At 43.2% G+C, this 20,744-nt stretch overlaps 1 protein-coding gene across 3 annotated transcripts in view; it reads right to left on the bottom strand.

Moving 5' to 3' along the window:
* TMC1 (transmembrane channel like 1) overlaps positions 1-20,744 on the bottom strand; it is a 108,351-nt gene that overhangs the window by 39,445 nt on the left and 48,162 nt on the right. For all 3 annotated transcript variants that reach the window (XR_008317702.1, XM_053302876.1, XM_053302877.1), the window contains exons 9-13: positions 19,235-19,377; positions 14,834-14,978; positions 13,240-13,434; positions 2,940-3,119; positions 1,567-1,719 (exon numbers count right to left, since the gene is read on the bottom strand). Coding sequence is in view for 2 of the 3 variants with exons in the window: in XM_053302876.1 (XP_053158851.1) it covers positions 1,567-1,719; positions 2,940-3,119; positions 13,240-13,434; positions 14,834-14,978; positions 19,235-19,377 (816 nt within the window). In the remaining variant the exon portion in view is untranslated. The remainder of the gene's footprint in view (positions 1-1,566; positions 1,720-2,939; positions 3,120-13,239; positions 13,435-14,833; positions 14,979-19,234; positions 19,378-20,744) is intronic.

Here is a 20,744-nt window from a genome sequence, read left to right on the forward strand (position 1 = left end):
CGGAGGCCAGGACAACACATCCCAGCCTCTGGAGATCCAATAAGCATAGTGCATTGATGGGATCCTCCATCAGACGGATGCTCTAGACACCCGTCTGTGTCTCCTCAGGCTTTTAGAGCCTGAGGAAACACATGAGCCCAGCAGCCAGGTTAAGGAAGTGCTTGCTCTCTTACTCTGGACTTAGAGCCGTGATTGGGAGCAAGGTCAGGCTGGGCGGAAGTACCAATATAGGCAGCCTGGGCTAGGCTGCTCATGAGAACAGGCTGAATCAAAAACTGTGTTCTTCCCAGGTTTGGGAGCTGTGTGTGCTCCCAATTTTTGATTGTATGGAGGAAAGGTAAGAGGAAAAGCTGGGTAGAAGAGATTGTGTGGAAACTGTTGGAAGTTAAAGGACTTTGCGCTGTCTCTTGTCTCAGACAGTGGAGGACAGACTAGTGAGTCAGAGGGCTAGAGGGTCAAGATATTGGTCACCCCTTCTCCACTGCTCTGACACTATCCCTTTGAAATGTAGATTGGTACTTTTAGGGATTTACTTCCTTCCTCTCTCTTCCCTTCCTGTCCTTCTACCTTGCAACATGGCAAGCTCCTCTCCCCACACCATGTGTGCAGAGATGCAGAATCCATCTGCATCCAGCTCGATAGATAGATTAGAGATCCTAACTCCTCACTTTCCTATCTAGAATGGAGTTCCTTAATAAATGCCTTATATATTGATTTGAAACTATGAATTGGCTCCAAGTTACTTTACTCTCAGCATACATGCATGCCTAAGTAAATTCCGCTGTGTTGTGCCTCTGTACACTCTGCTATAATGAAAAAGGGATTCTCTTACCACAGAGAATCCCCAACAGAAACAAGGTAAGAAGAAAAGCCACCCAGGTTTTCCTCCTACCTTGCTTCCACAGAATCACTTCTACCCAGGTTTTCCTCCTGCCTTGCTTCCATACAACCAAAAACTGGGAGCACACAAAGCTCCCAAACCCAGGTAGAACACAGATTTTGATTGTGTGATTGTCCTGAATGTTTATTAGCATATAGACATCAAAACCACAGATCTCATGCTCCAATATCTCTCCTGCTATGTTATTGTGGGATCTGCTAAGCATCCACAAAAATCCTCCAATTCCTTCTTTAACACCCAAGTCTCTATCTTTAGTACCTACATTGGTACTTACCTTTGAGCTTTTGTCTCCATGCCCCCACAGGAAAGAGTTTAAAGCCCCCCTGATTATGTTTTTCAGGCTTTGGCCAAATACATTGCAGGCAGGGTGAGAATCACTCAACATGGGCAGGAACCATTTTCAACTGCATCCCCATAGCAATTGAAATGAGTGCTGTGACACTATGACACAGACTATGAGAAAGTACAGTGGTAACTGCAGACAAAAGTGGAGTTGAGCCACTGTCTGGTACCTAATGAGAAGCCATTCTGTGTTAATAAGGAGAAATTGCTTTCAGACATTGATTGATTACTCCCACAAAATGGAGGGTTAAATCGTGTGCAACTATTATTTTAATATATCAGGGTTTGTATCTACAAGTGTTCCAAAAATAAACCAGCATTACCTGGCCAACCATTGTTTCCCAACACGGGCCTCTAGGGACATCTGCAAGGTCTACATGTGGTGGAAGACCAGTGACATTTTCTGGGATGGTCCCATTGTACACATTGGCTAACCAAATTGTCATGTTCTGCACTACAAGCTTCTCTTCTTCCAGCTAAAAAATAAAAGTAGATATTTTTCAATAGCAGAAATCATATTAACTTATATCATACAGAATTAACATAGCATAGCAGGAAGTAAACTGAGCTGCAATAGTCTGATGTTCACATCTCAGTCATTAGGTGATCTCTGGCAAGCCTTCAGAAACCCATCATGTGCAATATGGAGATGATAATTCTTGACCTACCTTACAGGGATGTTAGGATGACTGAGACAAAGCATGTAAGGCACTTGTAATCTTTCTAAAATTAGATAGATAGATAGATAGATAGATAGATAGATAGATAGATAGAGTAATATAACTATAATATTATTATAACAGAAAATATAATGTAATCTAATGTAATGTATTATATTATAACAACTAGTTGTTGTTGTTGTTTAGGAACTCCCATCCCTTCCTTAATTCCCTCCCCCTAGAAAAAATTTCTCCCTTTTGGCCAGGATATAAATGAGTAGCACAGCAATAGTCAGATATTATAATAGTCAGATATAATTCACAGGTGTGTCCACCAGTAATAGTTAATTCCAGTTGAAACAAGGAGTAACTTGTTCCATTGGTTTCAATGGCATTTTTTTCATGACAAGATAGCTGGATCAGGGTCCATACTGTTGGAAGTGAAGGACTTTGCGCTGGCTCTTGTCTCAAAGACAGTGGAGGACAGACTAGTGAGTCAGAGGCCTAGAGGGTCAAGACATTGGTCATCTCTTCTCTACTGCTCTGAAACTATCCCTTTGGAATGTAGATTGCTACTCTTAGAGACTAACTCCCTTCCTTCCTGCTTTGCACTTCCTCTCTCCCTTCTCTTCCTGTTCCTTCTAACTTGCAACATGCAAGCTCCTCTCCCCTGCACCATGTGTGCAGAGATGCAGAATCCATCTGCATCCAGCTAGATAGATAGATTAGAGATCCTAACTCCTCACTTTCCTATCTAGAATGGAGTTCTCTAATAAATACCATTTACATTGATTTGAATCTATGAACTGGCTCCAAGTTACTTTACTCTCAGCATACACGCATGCCTCACTAAATTCCACTGTGTTGTGCCTCTGTGCATTCTGCTATAATGAAAAAGGGTTTCTCTTACCAGAGAGAATTCCCAACACATACAACGTAAATTGTTGTAACCTTCGAGAGTTCATAACTTCAGACTGAGAACTCCTTGTAGAAAGCTGCAGGTAAACACAAGATGTATTAGTGACTATTCTCCTTACCTTGAGATTTATTTCATCCATCAAAGCAATAATGAATGTGTATAGGTTGCCCAGGAAGAGAGCAAAGATGCGCCCCAGCTGCCACCGGAGGGCTATTCGAGGGTGATAGTTTTCCAGAGCACTGATTACATCAAACACAGTGGGGCAAAACATTCCCAGAAGGGACATAACCATGTTCACCTGTGGTTAAAAAAAAAGTTTAAGATATTTCACTACATGCTCATATGTCCCTCCAGTGCTGCTACATTTCGTATTCTAAGTTGTGGTCAACAGCATTATTTGCCCCCAAATGCTTTGGAAGCAACAATATTTGCCCCTAAAGCAGCTATTTGCCACAAATACTATAGTAATACTATTTCTAGTATACATATTATTCAACATATTACTGTACTGTTTGTGGCAAATAGCTGTTTTTGGAGCAAATAGTGTCTCTGAGGGTGATTTTTAGCCCACCTCTCCCCACCAGGGCTTTTAAAAAAGAAAATGCAGAACTGCACGGTGGTATGTGAGTGTAGTGTGTGTGTAGTGCATGCTACTGCAACACACCTGTGCATTGTGGTTATTGAACTCTGATGACGTTCGGAGACCCTTTTCTCCAGTTAATCTTATAAGGTCAGGACATGATACATAGATACATAGGGAAACAGGTTTGAATAAGCATCCTTAAGCATGATCTACTATACCAGAGCTTCATATATTCCCTCACAGTAATGAGCTTGCTTGCAGTACCAGGGTGTGGGGTTCTAGAGGAGCCCGGACTGCTCACTTTACTTTTCACATTGTTATCAGTCATTGTTTACATCAGCTGACACAATGCAACTTTTGCAGGTCTTGCATTTTTTAACTACACAAATGTTCATTGGACCTGCATGGACCAGTATATTTTGCATCTGGTTGCGCATTATTAAAGAAAAAAACATGCCCCCTCTTTTCTTTAATAATGCGCAACCAGATGCAAAATGTGCTGGTCCCTGCAGGTCCAATGAACATTTGTGTAGTTAAAAAATGTGGTCCCAAACAGAATCCTGAAGGATGGGTTGGGTCCCTCAATATGGTAGCCTCCACAACTGACATGTTGTCTGAAGGACAGCTACAGTCTGTCCCTTAAGGGTTCCAATCTGTGTTGAGAGACCCTTCTCAGCACAGAAGGGTCAGTTCTGTAAGGTTCTGTTCCTCCTCTTTGGAGGAAGTCTCATTGATTCAGAATCCAGGTACAGGTGGGCCCTGACACTACTTCAGTGACTGAAGAGTTTCATAATACCTCATCAAGAAGTTATGGTAAGAACTAATGTGCCTACTTTTCTTTCACTATCCCTACAACAGGACTTAATTTGGTCTAAATTGGTTAGACATTTCACATTAGCCCACTTGCACCTCAAACATTCACGTCTGCCACCTTGAATTTGGGTGGACGACATCATCACACACTATGCCTTTGAGGTGTCCCTATGTGACCCTACAACTGTACCAAATTTGCTTCAAATTGGTTCCTACTCTCACCTCAAACATTCGCATGTCTGCCATCTTGAATTGGGGTGGATGACAGCATCACAAACTATGCCATTGAGGTGTCCCGTTATATCACTAACTACAACTGCACCATATTTGGTCTAAATCAGTTAGGCGGTCCACAAGTTAGCCCACTTGCACCTCAAATGTTCACACGTCCACCATCTTGAATTGCGTTGGATGACATCATTACAAACTACACACTTGAGCTGTCCCTATGTGTCCCTACAGCTGTTGCAAATTTGGTTCAAACCAGTTAGGCGGTTCATAAGTTCGCCTAGTTGTGCCTCAAACGTTCATGCATCCACCATCTTGAATACAATGGATGACATCACAAACTATGCAATTCATGTGTCCCTACGTGCAGGGCCATCCCTAGTGGGGTGTGGGGCTGGGGGCGAATCAGCATATGCGGGGCCTCCTTAACATTTCATATCGTTACAGAAACATACTGATTGATGACATACAGTGTAAATCGTGTGAGAGAGGTTTTTGGACATGTCCAACCAGCTTGGACATATAATGCATTTCTAAAGAAATAAAAATTAAAAAGCACAGCACATGCTTCACAGTTCTCAGACCTTCTGGGTTGCAAATCAACTTGAGCATAGTGAATCAATCAATCAATCAATATACACATAAAAATATAAAATATATTGTTTGTTCCAGAAACAAACCACTTATAGGACTTTTTGGATGGGTTTTTTTAAAAAACCCAACAATTTGTCCAATCCATTTCAGTTTAAATATACACATTCCTCCCACCCTGCCCTACATCTCTGCTCAATACCAAAGCCCTATGGCAAGCCAATCCCTAAATATTCAAGTGGGAGGAGGGAATAACCACAAAAAGGAAATTACATCATACCTCCATTACTAGGGCTGGGCTGGGCTAGGCTGGGCAGAGGGTCTGCAGAGAGCTCTGGTGTTGGACTCTCGCTGCCTGCCTGCTAGCTTCTTTCCTGAGCTTCAGGCTTCAGCGAGGCCTGCATGGAGGCCTCTCTGGAAGCTCCACCCACCCACAGAACAGCTGAGAGGCGGGGAAAGAGGGAACTCTAGCAGTTTGCCTGGGAGCCTTTCAAGCTGCACACAGACACAAAAAATTGGCTGCGGGGGAAGATGTGGCTGGACTAGGGGAGAGAGGAGGGCAGGCTACACTTCAGTGTGCCAAGAGCAGGGCCTGTGCCAGCACGGGGCTCGGGGCAATTGCCCCGGTCACTCTGCCCTAAGGACAGCCCTGCTTATGTGTCCCTACATCTGTTCCAGATTTGGTTCAAATCAGTTAGGTGGTTCACAAGTTAGCCCACTTGTGCATACGTCCACTTGTGCATACGTCAAATGTTCATACGTCCTCCATTGTGGGGTGGGTGACATCATTGGGGTGGGTGACATCATCACAGCTTACACCACTGAGGTGTCCCTATGTGTCACTCACGACCAAATCTGGGACAAATTGGTTAGATGGTCCACAAGTTAGCCCACTTGCGCCTCAAACATTCACGCATCTGCCAACTTGAATCGGGGTGGATGACATCATTACAAACTACTCCACTGAGGTGTCCCTATGTGTCCCTACAGCTGTAGCAAATTTTGATCATATTGGTCCAGGCATTGCAAAGCTGATGGTGGGGGACATACATGCACAAACACATACATGCAGAGAGAGAGAGGGAATGCCGTGAGGATCCTGACACTCCCACCCAGCCTACCCCATTTCCTAGTATGGCTCTTAGCTGAGGTTACGGGAGCAAGTGCTCCCTTAACTCGGCTACCGGGATCACTGCCGGGATCGTGAGTCTCCTCAGGCTGCACGCCTGAGAAAGGAAGAGGAGAGCATGCCTGAGGCTGCATGCCTGAGAAAGGAAGAAAGGAAGAGCAATCGTCTGAGGGAAGGTAGGTTGAACCCTGCCTTTCCTGCACCCACCCACCCTCCCACCCATCCACCCATGTGGTTGTGTAAATAGCTACAGAATGTGGTTTTTTAATTAGATAAGTCAGCCCGAAATTAAATTGTTTTGTTTCAACTCTTGTTTTGGCTTTTTAGACCCCTATCGTGATGGGCCAAGGATTCACAGATTTCCATGAATTTATAACTGGGAATGCATCTTCTTATAAGAAGTTAATTGCTGTCAAGAACAACCTTTAGCAATGTACTGTGAGGCTCTGAAAAGCAAAGGACCTCTATGCTTCTGGAAGCAGAATTAAAATATTTTACTATCATTCAACCCTTCTTTCTATTGTTTGTACAGAAACATCTCATGCTGAACCCAACAAATAAATAATCCTGCTAAGTAATTACATGCTGTGGAGATTTCTCAGCCTAAGACATACCTAGAGCTTGAGTCAAGGTATCATTGCTAACTCTCTTTAAGCCTGGATTTTCATCTTGCTTTCTTTATGTGAATTGTTTATAACACTACTAAAACCAATGGTCCCCCAACATTGTAAAACTACTCCATGTGGTTCCATGTGGCCTGCCAAGAATACATGATTATGTGTCTGCTTACCATAAATTAGAATGGCATATATACATTATTGTGTCTTGACACCAAAGCTTATATATATTTCAGTCATTGTTTCATTTTCTGATTTATTGTAAAATAATGCAGTCTGCTGTAAGGATGCAGCTTTTTAAAATTTGTCAGATATTTAATTATGCGTGTATGTGATATGCCCCTTGTATTTTCATGTTGGTAATGTTTTATCTACTTTCATCATGGCCTATGGATACAAAAAGTAATAAATAGCTACATCTTTTTTTTAAAAAGACCTTTAGATTTATTATTTTTCATATACCACATATCAGCTTCTAGAAACAAGACATTTTATCAAGATAGTAGATGCTTGGAAGTAAGAGTGATATGCATTTCAGGCTATATAATATGGTCACTTAAAGAAGGTTCTGCAGTTTCCTTGCTCTAATATTCATGCATGTTAGATATATTTCCTGATACATTACTGTCAGACTGATATATGAAGTAAAATCTGTAGGAATGGGAAACAGAGAAGAGGAAGAAAGTGTAAGATAATGCAGCTGAATGGAAGGTATCCGATCAATAGCCATTTGAGAAATTGTTTGTTCTTGTTCTTCACAAATGAATGCCAACATTTTTAACCCTAGCACATCTTACTTTGTTGAAATAATTGCATAAAGAATGCATTCAACACTGCATTCAACACCGAATGGTGTGATGTTTTTGGTTAATCCATTCCTTGATCCAGGCCAATTTTTGAATGGGGCTTTTGTTACTTATATTCCAATCCAGGAGTAGAAGTAGGGCAAACAAACAGCCAGCAGCAAGAGCACTGAAAAGCAGTCTGCATTTGCCTCTCTGTACATAGTATCTATTTCATTAATATTCCTGATTATACTCCACTGCCTTGTCCTTGCATACCACAACTCTTTCCCTTGGATTCTACAGATGGAATCCAAAAAACTACTTCAGGTGAAGAAACAAAAATAGGAAACATCCTACATATCATATCACAAACGGCTTTTCCACTAAATTTCCAAAGCCTTTTGCCATGCGGTATTGGGACAAAGATGCTCCAGAAACACATGACTGATGCACACTTAGATGCACAGAACTAGTTAAATGGATCCTGAGATCCTGGCCACTGTCTCCAAATATTAAATGTGCAAGATTCTATTCAACACAGGCTAGGAGTCACTTGACACAATTACATTTTTAAAGGGTACTAGCTTAACCTGTGCAGAGCATCTGGGCACTGGTACTTGATTGCTCCCCTCACCCCCTGCCACAGCCCCTTCACTTCACCCCTCACCTCTACCCTAACCTGAGCTGCACTCCTGTTCCTACTCCTCCATCCCTTTACTCCATCCTGCTCACCCCTCTTGGTTGTGGCTGCAGCATTGTGGTGCCTATTAGCCAAGCTGCAGCCCCTTATTCCCAGGGACCTCCTACCCACACCTGAGCCCCGCTCCTGCTCCTTCCCATAGGAGCAGCAGCAGTTGACTGGGCCCTTCCTCACTGCTGCTACCACCATGGCCACTCGTTCCCCTCAGGCTGCTGACAGGCCCTGGCCCATCCCTTGCCTGACTGCCTCCGCCAATGGCCTTGGTAGCCCCAAACAGCAGCAGTGGTTGACTGGGATCTGCCTTGCTGCCACCGCCACGGCCACTCGTTCCCTCAGGCCGCTGACAGGCTTGGGCCCGTCCCTTGCCCTTCCGTCTTTCTCTCTTCCCATCCCCCCTCCCTCCCTCCCTGAATTAATAGATCTTGTTCATCTTGTTTCCTCATCTAATTCACACAACAGCAGCCTCCTTCTCCTGAAGGGGTTCTTTCCTCCCTCATGACCCCTCTCTTTGCAGACCCCTGCCCACTATACACACACACATATACATATACACACACACACGTCTGTATATGTCTGTATGTGTGTGTGTGTGTGTGTGTGTGTGTGTGTGTATATATATATATATATATATATATATATATATATATATATATATATCCTCTCTAATAAAAGCCTTAGTGTCCGTCCATGGACGGACACCAAGGCGTGCGTTCGTGCCTCCCTGGGCCTCCCAGAACAGGGCAAGGGAGACACGACCACCAGCACCTGGCGGCCATCTTGGGCGGCCAGAAGCGGCCGTCCCGAAGAAGCCGGGTATGCGGCGGCGGGGGGAACTGGGCGAGGCGGCGGCAATGCCGCCGCCCTGGCCAGAGGACGCGGCGCGGCTGAGGCCTGGCTGCACCGCCAAAGCCGGGCGGGGGGAAGAGGCGGCAGGGAAAGCCGGCCGAGGCCTGGCGGCGCCGCCGGAGCCGGGCGGGAGGGAGAATTTGGGGCCCTTGCCCGGCCACGGAGGCCGGCCGCAGCCTGGCCGGAGACGGCCTGGCCAGAGACTGGGTTGCGGGGGGGGGGAGAGGCGGCGGCGGGCCCGGCCCAGCCCGCCCGCGGAGGCCACAGGCGGAGCGCACAACTCTCCTAGCGCCCATTAATTTAACGGGCCTTAAAAAACCTAGTATATATATATATATATAGAGAGAGAGAGAGAGAGAGAGAGATTCCTCTCCTCTACAATCAAGAACATCTTCTGACCAGTAACAGTTGCATTCCAATTGACATTAAGCATCACAGGCCCAGTCACCATGGTGCCACAGGTTCCTCCTCCCTATCTGCCTATGGAATCCTCACCTCCCAGTCACCATGGTGCCACAGGCTCTTCCTCCCTATCTGAATATGGAATCCCCACTGCCCAATCACCACGGTGCCACAGGCTCTTCCTCCCTATCTGCATATGGAATCCTGACTACCCAATCACCATGGTGCCACAGGCTCCTCCTCCCTATCTGCCTATGGAATCCTCACCTCCCAGTCACCATGGTGCCACAGGCTCCTCCTCCCTATCTGCCTATGGAATCCTCACCTCCCAGTCACCATGGTGCCACAGGCTCCTCCTCCCTATCTGCCTATGGAATCCTCACCTCCCAGTCACCACGGTGCCACAGGCTCTTCCTCCCTATCTGCATATGGAGTCCCCACTGCCCAATCACCATGGTGCTTCTGCTTGCGAACTCTCTCTCGAGCTGGCACGCATGGGATTAGCCATGGGTATGCCTTAGGAAATTAAATATATAGATATGCAAAACATTTTTCATATATCTGTTGACCTTTAGAGAAGACATATAGAACTTTAGTGCATCCTGCCTGTGTGTAATATGCCAATGTATATGCCAGAAAGGCAAGGTTTGCTGTAGCTGGATGATGAACATGCAATATCATGTACACATTTGCTACGCTTAATGTATAAAGTGGCCCTACGGAAGGATGGCAAAACAAGTTGGTACGATAATTGTCATGACCCTGGATCCAGCTCTCTCCTCCCCAAACTGAGGATGAGGCAGAAAGTTCAAGGGATGTGACAGGTGAGAGGAACCTAGGATCCAGACCCTGGATGATCCTGTGTCTGTGGGACATCCCACACCAGCAGAATTGGGGAACCTGAGTCAGCACCCTACTACAACTCACAGCCCTGCCTTCATCCTCAAATTCAGAGGAGTCCCCTGATCTACAAGTCTTAATTGAGCCCCACTCCCCAATGCTGCTAGAGCCAGAGCTTAAGGAATTGGAAAAGGCCCCTTTAAGAAACAGAGCCTTTCCTAGGGAAGTGGTGTGGTGGCCAATTCATCCTGTCAGGGCAGCAGGTATAAAAACCAGCAGTCTGTGCAGGAAGGTACCAGAGCTGTATTCCTTCTCTATTATAGTGCCCCGCTCCTGTCTGCCTGCTCAGCACTTGTTGAGGTTCTGACTCTTGCCCTTGGTGCTGTCTGAGGTCTGTGCACTCCTGGATTCTTGCCTTGTAGGGATGAACAAAATGTTTCAACTTGAAAAGAACTATTTTGAGTGTCTCAAGCTCGAAACAAAACACCTTTTAAATAAAGGGACAAAGCAACCCTATTTTGATTCAAACATTTTGATGTTTTGAGCACCATTTTGGAAGCCTGCTTTTCCCTTGCTGATTGGTTTTCTGACACTGGCTTCCAATTGGTTTGCAATCTCCTTGCTTCTTGGTTGGCTTGTTATTATACAAATCAAGTTTTGTCATGGGCAATGGTGCCCCATTGGCTGGGGGAGGGGGCAAAAGGAGGGAGTTAAAAAATGTAGGGATCCAATCCTATGATAGGCTGTTAAAAATGTAGGATCCTATGGGGTTTGGGGGGAAAGGTTAAAAATTTGTTTAAAATCACCTGCTTGCCCATTTCTTTGGTGGGTTGGGTGGTAGATAGCACCTATCATGTTCTATCATTCACTATCATCCTCTATCACCCACATGCTCTATCACTCTCACTTTGGTGTCCCTGGGAGCTGTCCAATGGGGTATTTTGAATTTCCCCATTGTTCCCTATGGCCAAAACACTTGAAATGTTTCTAGGTTTGTTCTGTTGAAATAACTGGGTCAACCACTATTTCAACAAAACATTTTGGCCACCTGCGTTTTGTTTCGACCTCAAAACAAAATGCAAAATGTGTTTCGTGCACATCCCTACTGCTTGGTGGAGACCTTGGCTCTGCCTGGAACAGGATAATAATTAACCTTCCTGATACCCAAGAGAGATCACTCACTGATTCTATGTATATTAGATCTGAAGAAATGTCAACATCCAGACAAGCAAGCATTCAGGTTTGTTAAAAATGCATGCAACCACTCTCAATAGAGCTTTTCTCATGATCAGTGAGAAGAGCTGGCGGGCAGACTAGAGAGAAAGCGGGTTTGACCTACCTTCCCCACAGACAATCTCCACTGTGTCTCTGTGCAGGTGGGTTGCACACCCAGATGACCAGCAGCTCACCCAGCCGCTCTGGGGGTCAGGGTGCCATGACATGCTGCTGCATGTTGCTGCACTCCCTGGAACTCCAATAATGCACCATGCAAGTGTGCGGTGCATTCTTGGGATTTTCCCCACTTGAGTGTGCCAGCCACAGTTAGCCTCAATATATCATTGGTAGAAACAGGTAAACACCAAACATCCTAGATGGAGACTTTTAAAAATCATGATCCTTCCAGATTTTATGACACCCATATGTAAACATCAAATTCTAAATTCATAATCAGACAAGAAATTTTGCCCATCATTTAAAAAAAAAATGTGGCTCTATTTCAAATGTTAGTGAACATTTGTTTCAACACAAGTAAATTTTGTCACCTGTTCTACTAAAAAATCTATTACTGCATTGATTATACACAAGCAACCGGTAATTAGATGGCTTTGGCAATTGTTACCACTCAATCCAATGTCTTTCATTAAAATAACCAGTGAGTAACTACTAATTGTCTGTAACAGTTCCTGTGCCCACCATCGGAATGAAAGCCTGAGTAAGAGGGGGCACATAATACACAACCACCTAGCATAGCTGAGCATAAATGATGACAAACTGTTATGTAATGTAATTCTATTACTCCGATTTAGTTTTACATCATCTACGGACAGACTCCAGTGCTGGCTCCTGTCATTTTACTACCTGAAGCAGAAACACTGAATGCTACCCCTTCTCTTTTCTCCCCTTTATTTTTGTTTTTCTCTATTAAAGTCACACTCTCAGTTCCTTCCTTATTTTAAACCTTCCCTCTTCATTTTCTATTAGGAAAATCAATGATGTGCTATTTTGCCCTCCTTCCTCTGCAGGCCATTTATGGGTTAGGGTGCTGAGTGAACTACCATCAGAGGTGCACCTAGGTAGTTTTGGAGCCTGGACCTAAAGGCCTTTGGAGGCCCCCCGCTGCAAGTTAAGCATCATTTTTTTAACATTTAGGTTCTTGAAGGCACAAACCACACCACCTAGGACAGACTAAAGATGATTTTGGGTGCCCCATGGGGTGTGGAGGCCCTGGACTGGCCCCGAAGTCCAGGGGTAAGAGTGCCTCTGTCTACCATGCCACCCCTGAGGCCCACATCTGCCACCTGAAGAGGCCTCTTCACCCTACTTCATGTTAGGGCTGACCCTGTCTATCTACTGCAAATCATGGAGCAGACCCGAAAGTGGCTATCTACTGGTTAAATACAGGCTATTCCAAAATTTACCCAAAAGGAAAAGCACTTTGAATTTAAGATGACCCCTCAATTTCTAACATCAAAGAACTTGCAAAAAAAACCCTAGTCTTGGATTCAGGTAAATATAGAAGCAAATCATGGAGAAAAGAATGGTATATGGCAATTCCCCTTTGGAAGGTTTGTTTTCCATCCCATTATTGGAACTCTAGCACTATGCAAAGTAAAAACCCATGTTTTTCAATCATATCTATTTTAGAAAGCATGCAGGGACGAACTTCATTTCTCTCCCACCATCCAAGGTTTTCCATGTCTTCCAAAGCAAATTGCTGGGATCTCCTCACAACAAAGTAGATGAGATAGCCACTCCCAGCCAGCGTGCAGAATGCGAAAAAATTAGCAAGCACCCTCAGAAATCGGACCAAATGTATGTTCTCTTCTTTCCGACTCTCTTGTTCCTCAACAATTGCTTCCTGTACTTATTAGGGGGGAAAGAGAGAGAGAGAGAGAAAAGGGTTCATTTTAAATGAGCAATCTGAAAAACACCATTTTCCCTTGCTAGAGTTCTAGATTGTGTGGAGGCTTATGTGATCTCCTCCTCTCCCACACATATTCAAGATTTCCTCCATGCATTTTCAGTTTTCTCTTTGGGGGGGGGGGAAGTATCTTGTTCTTAACTTATGGAAATATGAGAGGAAATGTACACACCCTGCTCTACCCATCCACAAATTACTCAGTAAGAGTAAATGTGCACTGCCTTCTAGTCTTCTAATCAGGGTCATCCTTAGTGAGACCTGACAGGTGTGGGTTCGGGGGGGGGCAAATCAGCCAGTGCAGGGGCCCCTCCAAAGAGTGGGACCCCACCCTAAGAACCACCCTGCTTCTGTTCAAGGAGCACACTAGAATGGCTAGTTTTAAAAATATGCTGTCCAATCCTGTGCATAATTACTCAGAAAAAATTCCAGCTGAATTCAATGGGACTTACTCCCATATGAGGATCACAGCTGCAATAACTTCATCATATCACACTACTTGAATTTAGGCTTTTGCTATTTGGCATTGATTCACAATACAACAGTAGGCTTCAAAGATGCACTGACAACATCCAAAGCTTCCATTTTTGTATGTGTGCTATTCGCAGCAGGGGAATGCTTGACTAACAAGCAGAAGGTTGCTGGTTTGAATCCCCGCTGGTACTATATTGGGCAGCAGCAACATAGGAAGGTGCTGAAAGGCATAATCTCATACTGTGTGGGAGGAGGCAATGGTAAACCTCTCCTGTATTCTACCAAAGAAAACCACAGGGCTCTGTGGGTGCTAGGAGTCGAAATCGACTTGATGGCACACTTTACCTTTATTCTCTTGCAGTGTTATTGTCTGCGTGTTTCCAGAAGTGGGCCTTCTAAATATGACTCTGTGTGTGTGATGTTAAGCACCAAACAAATAAGGAATACCTTGGATCTGGGATATTTACTCCCATCAACAAGTGTTGACAATAGGACTTACTATGAGATTTGCTTTTACTTTATATTTAGACATATGAATGCAAAAGCATCAACACAGAAGATGTGGGCTTTAAATCAAGAGACATAGACCTTTCAGATGGAGGGAAGGGTAGGGACCAATAAGTAGGTCATGAGCAAAAATATAATTAGCTGATAGTAGCTCCAGACTAATGAACTGCTATACTAAAATGCATCCAGGAATTCTAAGGGTTGTTAATTAGATGTGCTACCTACTTTATAGGAGGAAATAGTAACTACAGAGATATTAGTTTCACTATAACACTTCTTTTATAACTATATAAGTCCATTCAGTGATGTAGTATTCATGCTTGGGACCAGATTGACAAAGCAGTGGGCCATATATTACCTTGAAACTAGTAGTAATTGATGCAAATTTGTTATCTGCTGTTTCAGGATTGCCAATCAAGTAGTCCCAGCTGGTAAACATTTTCCAACTGAAATTAAAACTTGTATCATCTCCACCACCATCATCATGTGCATTCTTTGCCATTCTGAAAACAACATAATGCATTAAATAGGCCTGAAAATGCTTTAGTGGGGAAGGGACAGGGGGATAGAATAATGTTCCAGTTCTGTTTATTAAGCCTGTAAACTGATTAAAAGGTCTGAGGCCTGGTTCAGATGAAACTCTGAGTGAAAATGATAACATCAGATCCTGCCTTATTTTAGAACTCTAACTAGAATAAGCCAAGATCTCCCAGTTCATATATTAAGAGGAATCCTGACTTGTTCTTTTCCAGGAAGAGAACCAGTCCATGTGTGAGGGGAGAGAGTAGAATCCTTCCTCCCACATGCATGAAGGGGAATGTGGAGCACTCATGACCAAGGCTGGAAGATTTCTTGCAAAATTAGGGTTTCATTCTGGCTCTGCATTACATCTGAAACATCCCATGTTAATCATTTACCTTTAACCCTTCAATTGTTTAATTAAACAAGTCAATTTAATTGCATTTGCATGTTATCAAAATCTCAATATAGGTACCTTTTTGAGAAATTGAAGCAAGTTTGATAAATTACAATTCAATAGACAAATGCTACAATTTATTCCAAGAATAAAAGGCCATCTTTCATATTTTCTTCTTTATTCTTTTTCCTAGCAACTAACCAGGACCAAAATTAAAATAGACCAGAGTGTTCTCTACTCGTAGCCCCATTGATGAGCATTTATCCCTGCCAATTAAACAACTACAACTTTAAATGATTTATCCGTAGATTAATGTGATTTAAAATGGTAGCCCTTATATTTGTTAATTTGCAACACCAAGCAATATTCCTGTTCAAGGACCATGGAAATTAATAGGGCTTGAGCAGGAGAAGATGTCAGTAAATAATGTTCCAGGCCTGTGTGTAGCTTCATAATTTGAGAATTTATTCCAAAGAATCTGAAATTAAAGTAGCAACAGATTTATTGCATCATTAAAATTAAGACCAACAGGTAATTCTCTTGAAAATGTCAGAAACAGGAAAATGGTAATATTTAAGGATTGATTTATGGTTTTTATAAATGTAGTGTCAATTCCTTTCTTTTTGTCTTTTCTTTGTCTATCTGGCCAATGGCAGAAAAACAGCTAACCAAAAAAAAAGCTCACAGTTACAGTGGTCTTTTGCACTTATCATATTGTTTTCTGTGAAATCATCAGCAAGCCAAATAATATAAGAGGATTTACTCCTAAGGTTACCTAAATATAGATCAAGATTATCTTTTGGCCAGATGGAAATTTAGCACATACAGTACTTGTTCACCCAAGGATATTCCTTTTGTTTAGGCCCCAGGGAATGTGCTGCGAGGGTTTTTTATTTTTATTTTTTTAAACTGGGAGACTGGCAGCCACTCAATTATAATTTCCTGAGATAATTCAGTGAAAATAATTTTCACAAATAATGGTATCAAAGAAATATGTTTTAACAGCTTCTGTTTTATAGCTGCTTCCTTCATGCACACAAGGAAATCTTATGTGGATTTTACTAAAGGTTTATTCAGCAACCACCCAGTTTTCTCCTTCTCCTTCCCCTTCCTTTTTGACTCCTCCCCCACACTCTCTACAGGATTCCCCTTGGAACAAATGTCCAAACAAACTGCAAAAGATAACTGGATAGGATACAACAGCTTGTTCATAACTGGATCAAATGTATAAATTTTGGCAGTGAAATATTTTGTACTTAAGCATATTTTGGAAGTGAAAAGACTGAATCAATTGGCTATATGCACTTCTTGGGCCTTAGAGCTTTGTCACCTGGTTTAACTTTCTCCTGAATACTGTAAGTCTAGTGCCAATGTATTACAGTGCCTTAAGCAAAGAATTCAACCCTCATCCTATACTTAACCATATTCTCTATCTGGTCTAGTTCAAACGTAAGGAGGGGCAAGCCTGCATGCTTCCTTCTCACCTCACATGCAACAGAATTCTGCCTTGTAAAACCTCAGTTCCATGCATTGTTCAAGCCCAGGTGCTATGGTTTAACTTTGGTTTACAAAGCAGGATAATGAAACTAGAATTTGATTTAGGATAGTTGCATCATAGCTTCATGCTGAGGTTCACAAGGAAAAGAGAGGTGGGGGTCTCTCTCTCTCTCTCTCACACACACACACAGAGCACCTACACTGATTTGAGCACTGAGGGAGGATGTGATAATGGCACCCTTAATTGTTGGCATCTTTCTCCATTCTAGCCATCTCAAAGTGGTAAATACCAGCTTCAAGAGAAATATTTGTGAGTTAACTCTTGAGGTAATTACCTCATTCTGACATTATCTTGTCAAAAGTGAACATGGTAATTGGCCCTTAGACATTGTGCAACAGCTTCCGATTCTATGTTTTAATTACAGATAAGACCTTTAGGCATCCAGAAACCATGTACTGGGGCACTGAATTAGGCAGAATATTGGCCCAAAGAAAGGAGAGGAAATCCTCTTTCATTCGAACTGTGGAAAACAATGGTGGAGCTATGTTTTACGTAGGATTTTCAAAGAGAAAACGCAAGTGGAGATCATGCTTTCTGCCTTAAGGTATTAATCCTTTTTCATGACTATTGCCTTTAATTCTTGAAAACAACTGTGCAGGCTTAAGCTAACCACTACACAATCCTGCAGACAGCCATTTACTACTCTGTGATTTTGCAGTCGGATTCTGGACCATATGTTCCTGCCCTTCCTCTCACCCTTGCAAAGCCAGATAAAGAGGAATGATTGTAATTTCTGGGTGTTATGTGACACTGTGTAAGATTGAAAACTTAAAAAAAAAAGTTGACATTGCTACTCTCTTTGTTATACATCTATGTTACATTTCTTAACTGCACAGAACACATGTTATACTTTTCCTCACTTCTGCCAGACTGAAACTCCTTCTAATATGAATACATAAACATTGGATTTAGAATGCTAAATAGTAGTAAAGTAACCCAGGGCTTCCTGCTCAGTTTTCTTTTTTAACCAAAACTTATTATTCCTGATACTGAATACAGCAGGGAAAGGCCACTAAATACAACCAACTACGCACCACAACAACACACAACCCATCCCCCCCCCAAAAAAACCCTTATTTCCACAAACCTTCCTTTTTGGGACAGCGATTGAGCTAGGAAATAGTTTGATGGGTCTTTTTTAATCTTGGTGGGGGTTTTAATGGGTGAGGGGGAACACCCTATCATTAAAATGAATTCTATGCATTTAGTTTTTACATTACTATGAAATATGAAGAACCTTAGGATGAGGCAGGAATGGCCAGCATGAGCAGTGGACAGGGTGGGGCATTTGCCAGGGCCCAGAGGCAGTTCAGGGGAGCACTATCCATCTCTGCCATCATCATCTTCCTTCCCAGTGTACAACAACAACAAATATTTACATACTGCTTTTCAACGAAAGTTTCCAAAGCAGTTTACATAAAGAAATAATAAACAAATAAGATGGATCCCTGACCCGAAAGGGCTCACAATCTAAAAAGAAATGTAAGACAGACACCAGCAACAGTCACTGGAGGTAAAGTGCTGGGGGTGGATAGGGCCAGTTACTCTCCCCCTGCTAAATAAAGAGAACCACCACATTAAAAGTGGCTCTTTGCCCAGTTAGCAGTGTACACAAATAGGCTGTGACTCCGTGCACAATACAGGAATTTCTTGTATTGACAGCACAATTGGTTCCTGAAAATGGAGCCTTAGGTTGAAATGTCTTCACTCAGAAGGGAGATAACTGGGTAGCTTGACTCCATCTCTTCCTTCTGAGCATTGGGTTGGGCAGGGATTAGGGAATAAAGGAGGGTAGGCAGGAAGAAGCATGTGTACTGGAAATAGGAACAGAAAATAAGTTTCTTTCCCCTTTTGCTGTCACAGCACCATAGCTGAGCCTGGAAAAGGAGGAGCCGAAGCAGCAGTGGCAGCAGCTGGGGAAGCATGTTGGATGGGTGAGTCAGACCATGTCTCCCCAGCCTCAGGTGCAGCAGCAGTTGGTGCCAGGATTGCCAATCTCAATGCCAATGTGAGCCTGACCCGCCATTGTTGCCTCCTATTCCTTCTCCATCCCATGCCCAGCAGCCATCTAGTGAGCCTCCTGCCCTGTGATGAGTGTTGTAAAGTTGATACCCAGTTATGAAGTTGAAACAAGGTGACAATTTACAGGTTCCAAGCACCATTCATCTTAACTCGAAGCATCTTAACTCGGAGTCTGTCTGTAGTAACAGGGGTCGTTAGTCAGATGTACTGTACAGGTATAGATTTCATAAATATTCTAATTTTTTCCATTAAAAGAAACTTACGTGCGGATCACAACCATGAAACTGTAAGCAATGCATCCAACTCCCACAAGAAAGTAGGAGAGAGGCATCCGGAACTTCAGCCACCCAATTGTTCTCTGGTTATTGTAGTAGCCGTAAAACAGCACAGAATATTGTGCAAAGCCCTGAAAAGTCAATGACAAAGAGCAATTTAAAAACTTTTAACAAAATACTTCAGGCAATACTCTGAAGGAAATAAGCCTTGCAAAAGAGGCAAAATGATTTTTCTGACTGTGCTAATTCAGCTAAATTTTGGGGATCATTGTGCAAACCAAAGAAGTCTCCAGAGACACAGAAGAAACAGAAGGAAGGAAAGGGGCAAGAGCCAATTCCAGAAGGGGAAATATTCCATTTGAAAAGAGAAGGTGTTTGTGTTTATTGACTCTCTGGCTACCATGCCACCCCTGAGGTCCACATCTGCCACCTGAAGAGGCTACCCCATTTTGCAAAAGGCTGGCTGTAACAGGAACATTTCATCACCATAGTCAAGGCTCGATTCAGCCCTCCTACTCCTGGGCTAAACTTGTGCAGTGTATTATGGGAGTTCTGAGGGCTGGGAGGATGCATCCTGTCCCCTGACCCTCCGTGCCCAGGGGCGATCCGCCAGCCCAGGGAGCAACGAGGGATCATCTGCAGGGAAGGTACATCCACCTTCCTCCACCAAGTCCTTCTCCCTGATTGTGAGACAGGGCTCTATACGGTACAACAGATGTCCTATTTCCAACCTAGTGATTAAACTGTGTAAGAAATGATAGTATATGCTCTGGGCTGCAGTCAGCTAATACACCAACTGACCTTACCTGGATAGAGATAGCTTGGCCACAGTTACTCATGCTTTGGTAACCTATTATTAGTAATTATTATTATTATCTCTTGTTTACACAAACAGGTGTTATTTGTTTGTTTTGGTTTGTTTTATCCAGACATCGATTCCAAAGGACCTGGGATGGACCTGGGACCTTATTCACACAAGGAATATAGCATATGAAAGCTCTTTTGCTGAGGGCGTTCCTAATCAACCTGAAAGATCACAATGGAACATATCTTAAGGGAGGCTACATTCTGAGGTAGGTTGGGACTGAGCCAGGCAGGGCCTTAAAAATTAAATCCAGCATTTTGGATTGTGTCTGAAAAGCAATAGATAAATCAAAGCCCACTAAATCATCTGCCATTAGAAACTTTTTTTAAAGTATACAAACATGAATGTATTAGATAAAATTGTGGTTGCTTTCCAAAACAAAGGAATATGCTGTAAATAATAACATAACAACAGCCCTGCTAGATCAGGTCCAAAGCTTATCTATTCCGGCATCTTGTTTCACACTGTGGCCCACCAGATGCCTCTGAAAAGTCCAAAGGCAAGAGGTATGTGCATGCCCTCTTTCCAGCTGTTGCTCCCCTGCAACTGGTTGAGAGGCATCATACCTCTGAGGCTGGAGGTGGCCAATAGCCACCAGACTAGTAACCATTGATAGACCTGTCCCCCATAAAT

This window comes from Hemicordylus capensis, chromosome 2, assembly GCF_027244095.1.
Source record: "Hemicordylus capensis ecotype Gifberg chromosome 2, rHemCap1.1.pri, whole genome shotgun sequence".
Classification (NCBI taxonomy): Eukaryota; Metazoa; Chordata; class Lepidosauria; order Squamata; family Cordylidae; genus Hemicordylus; species Hemicordylus capensis.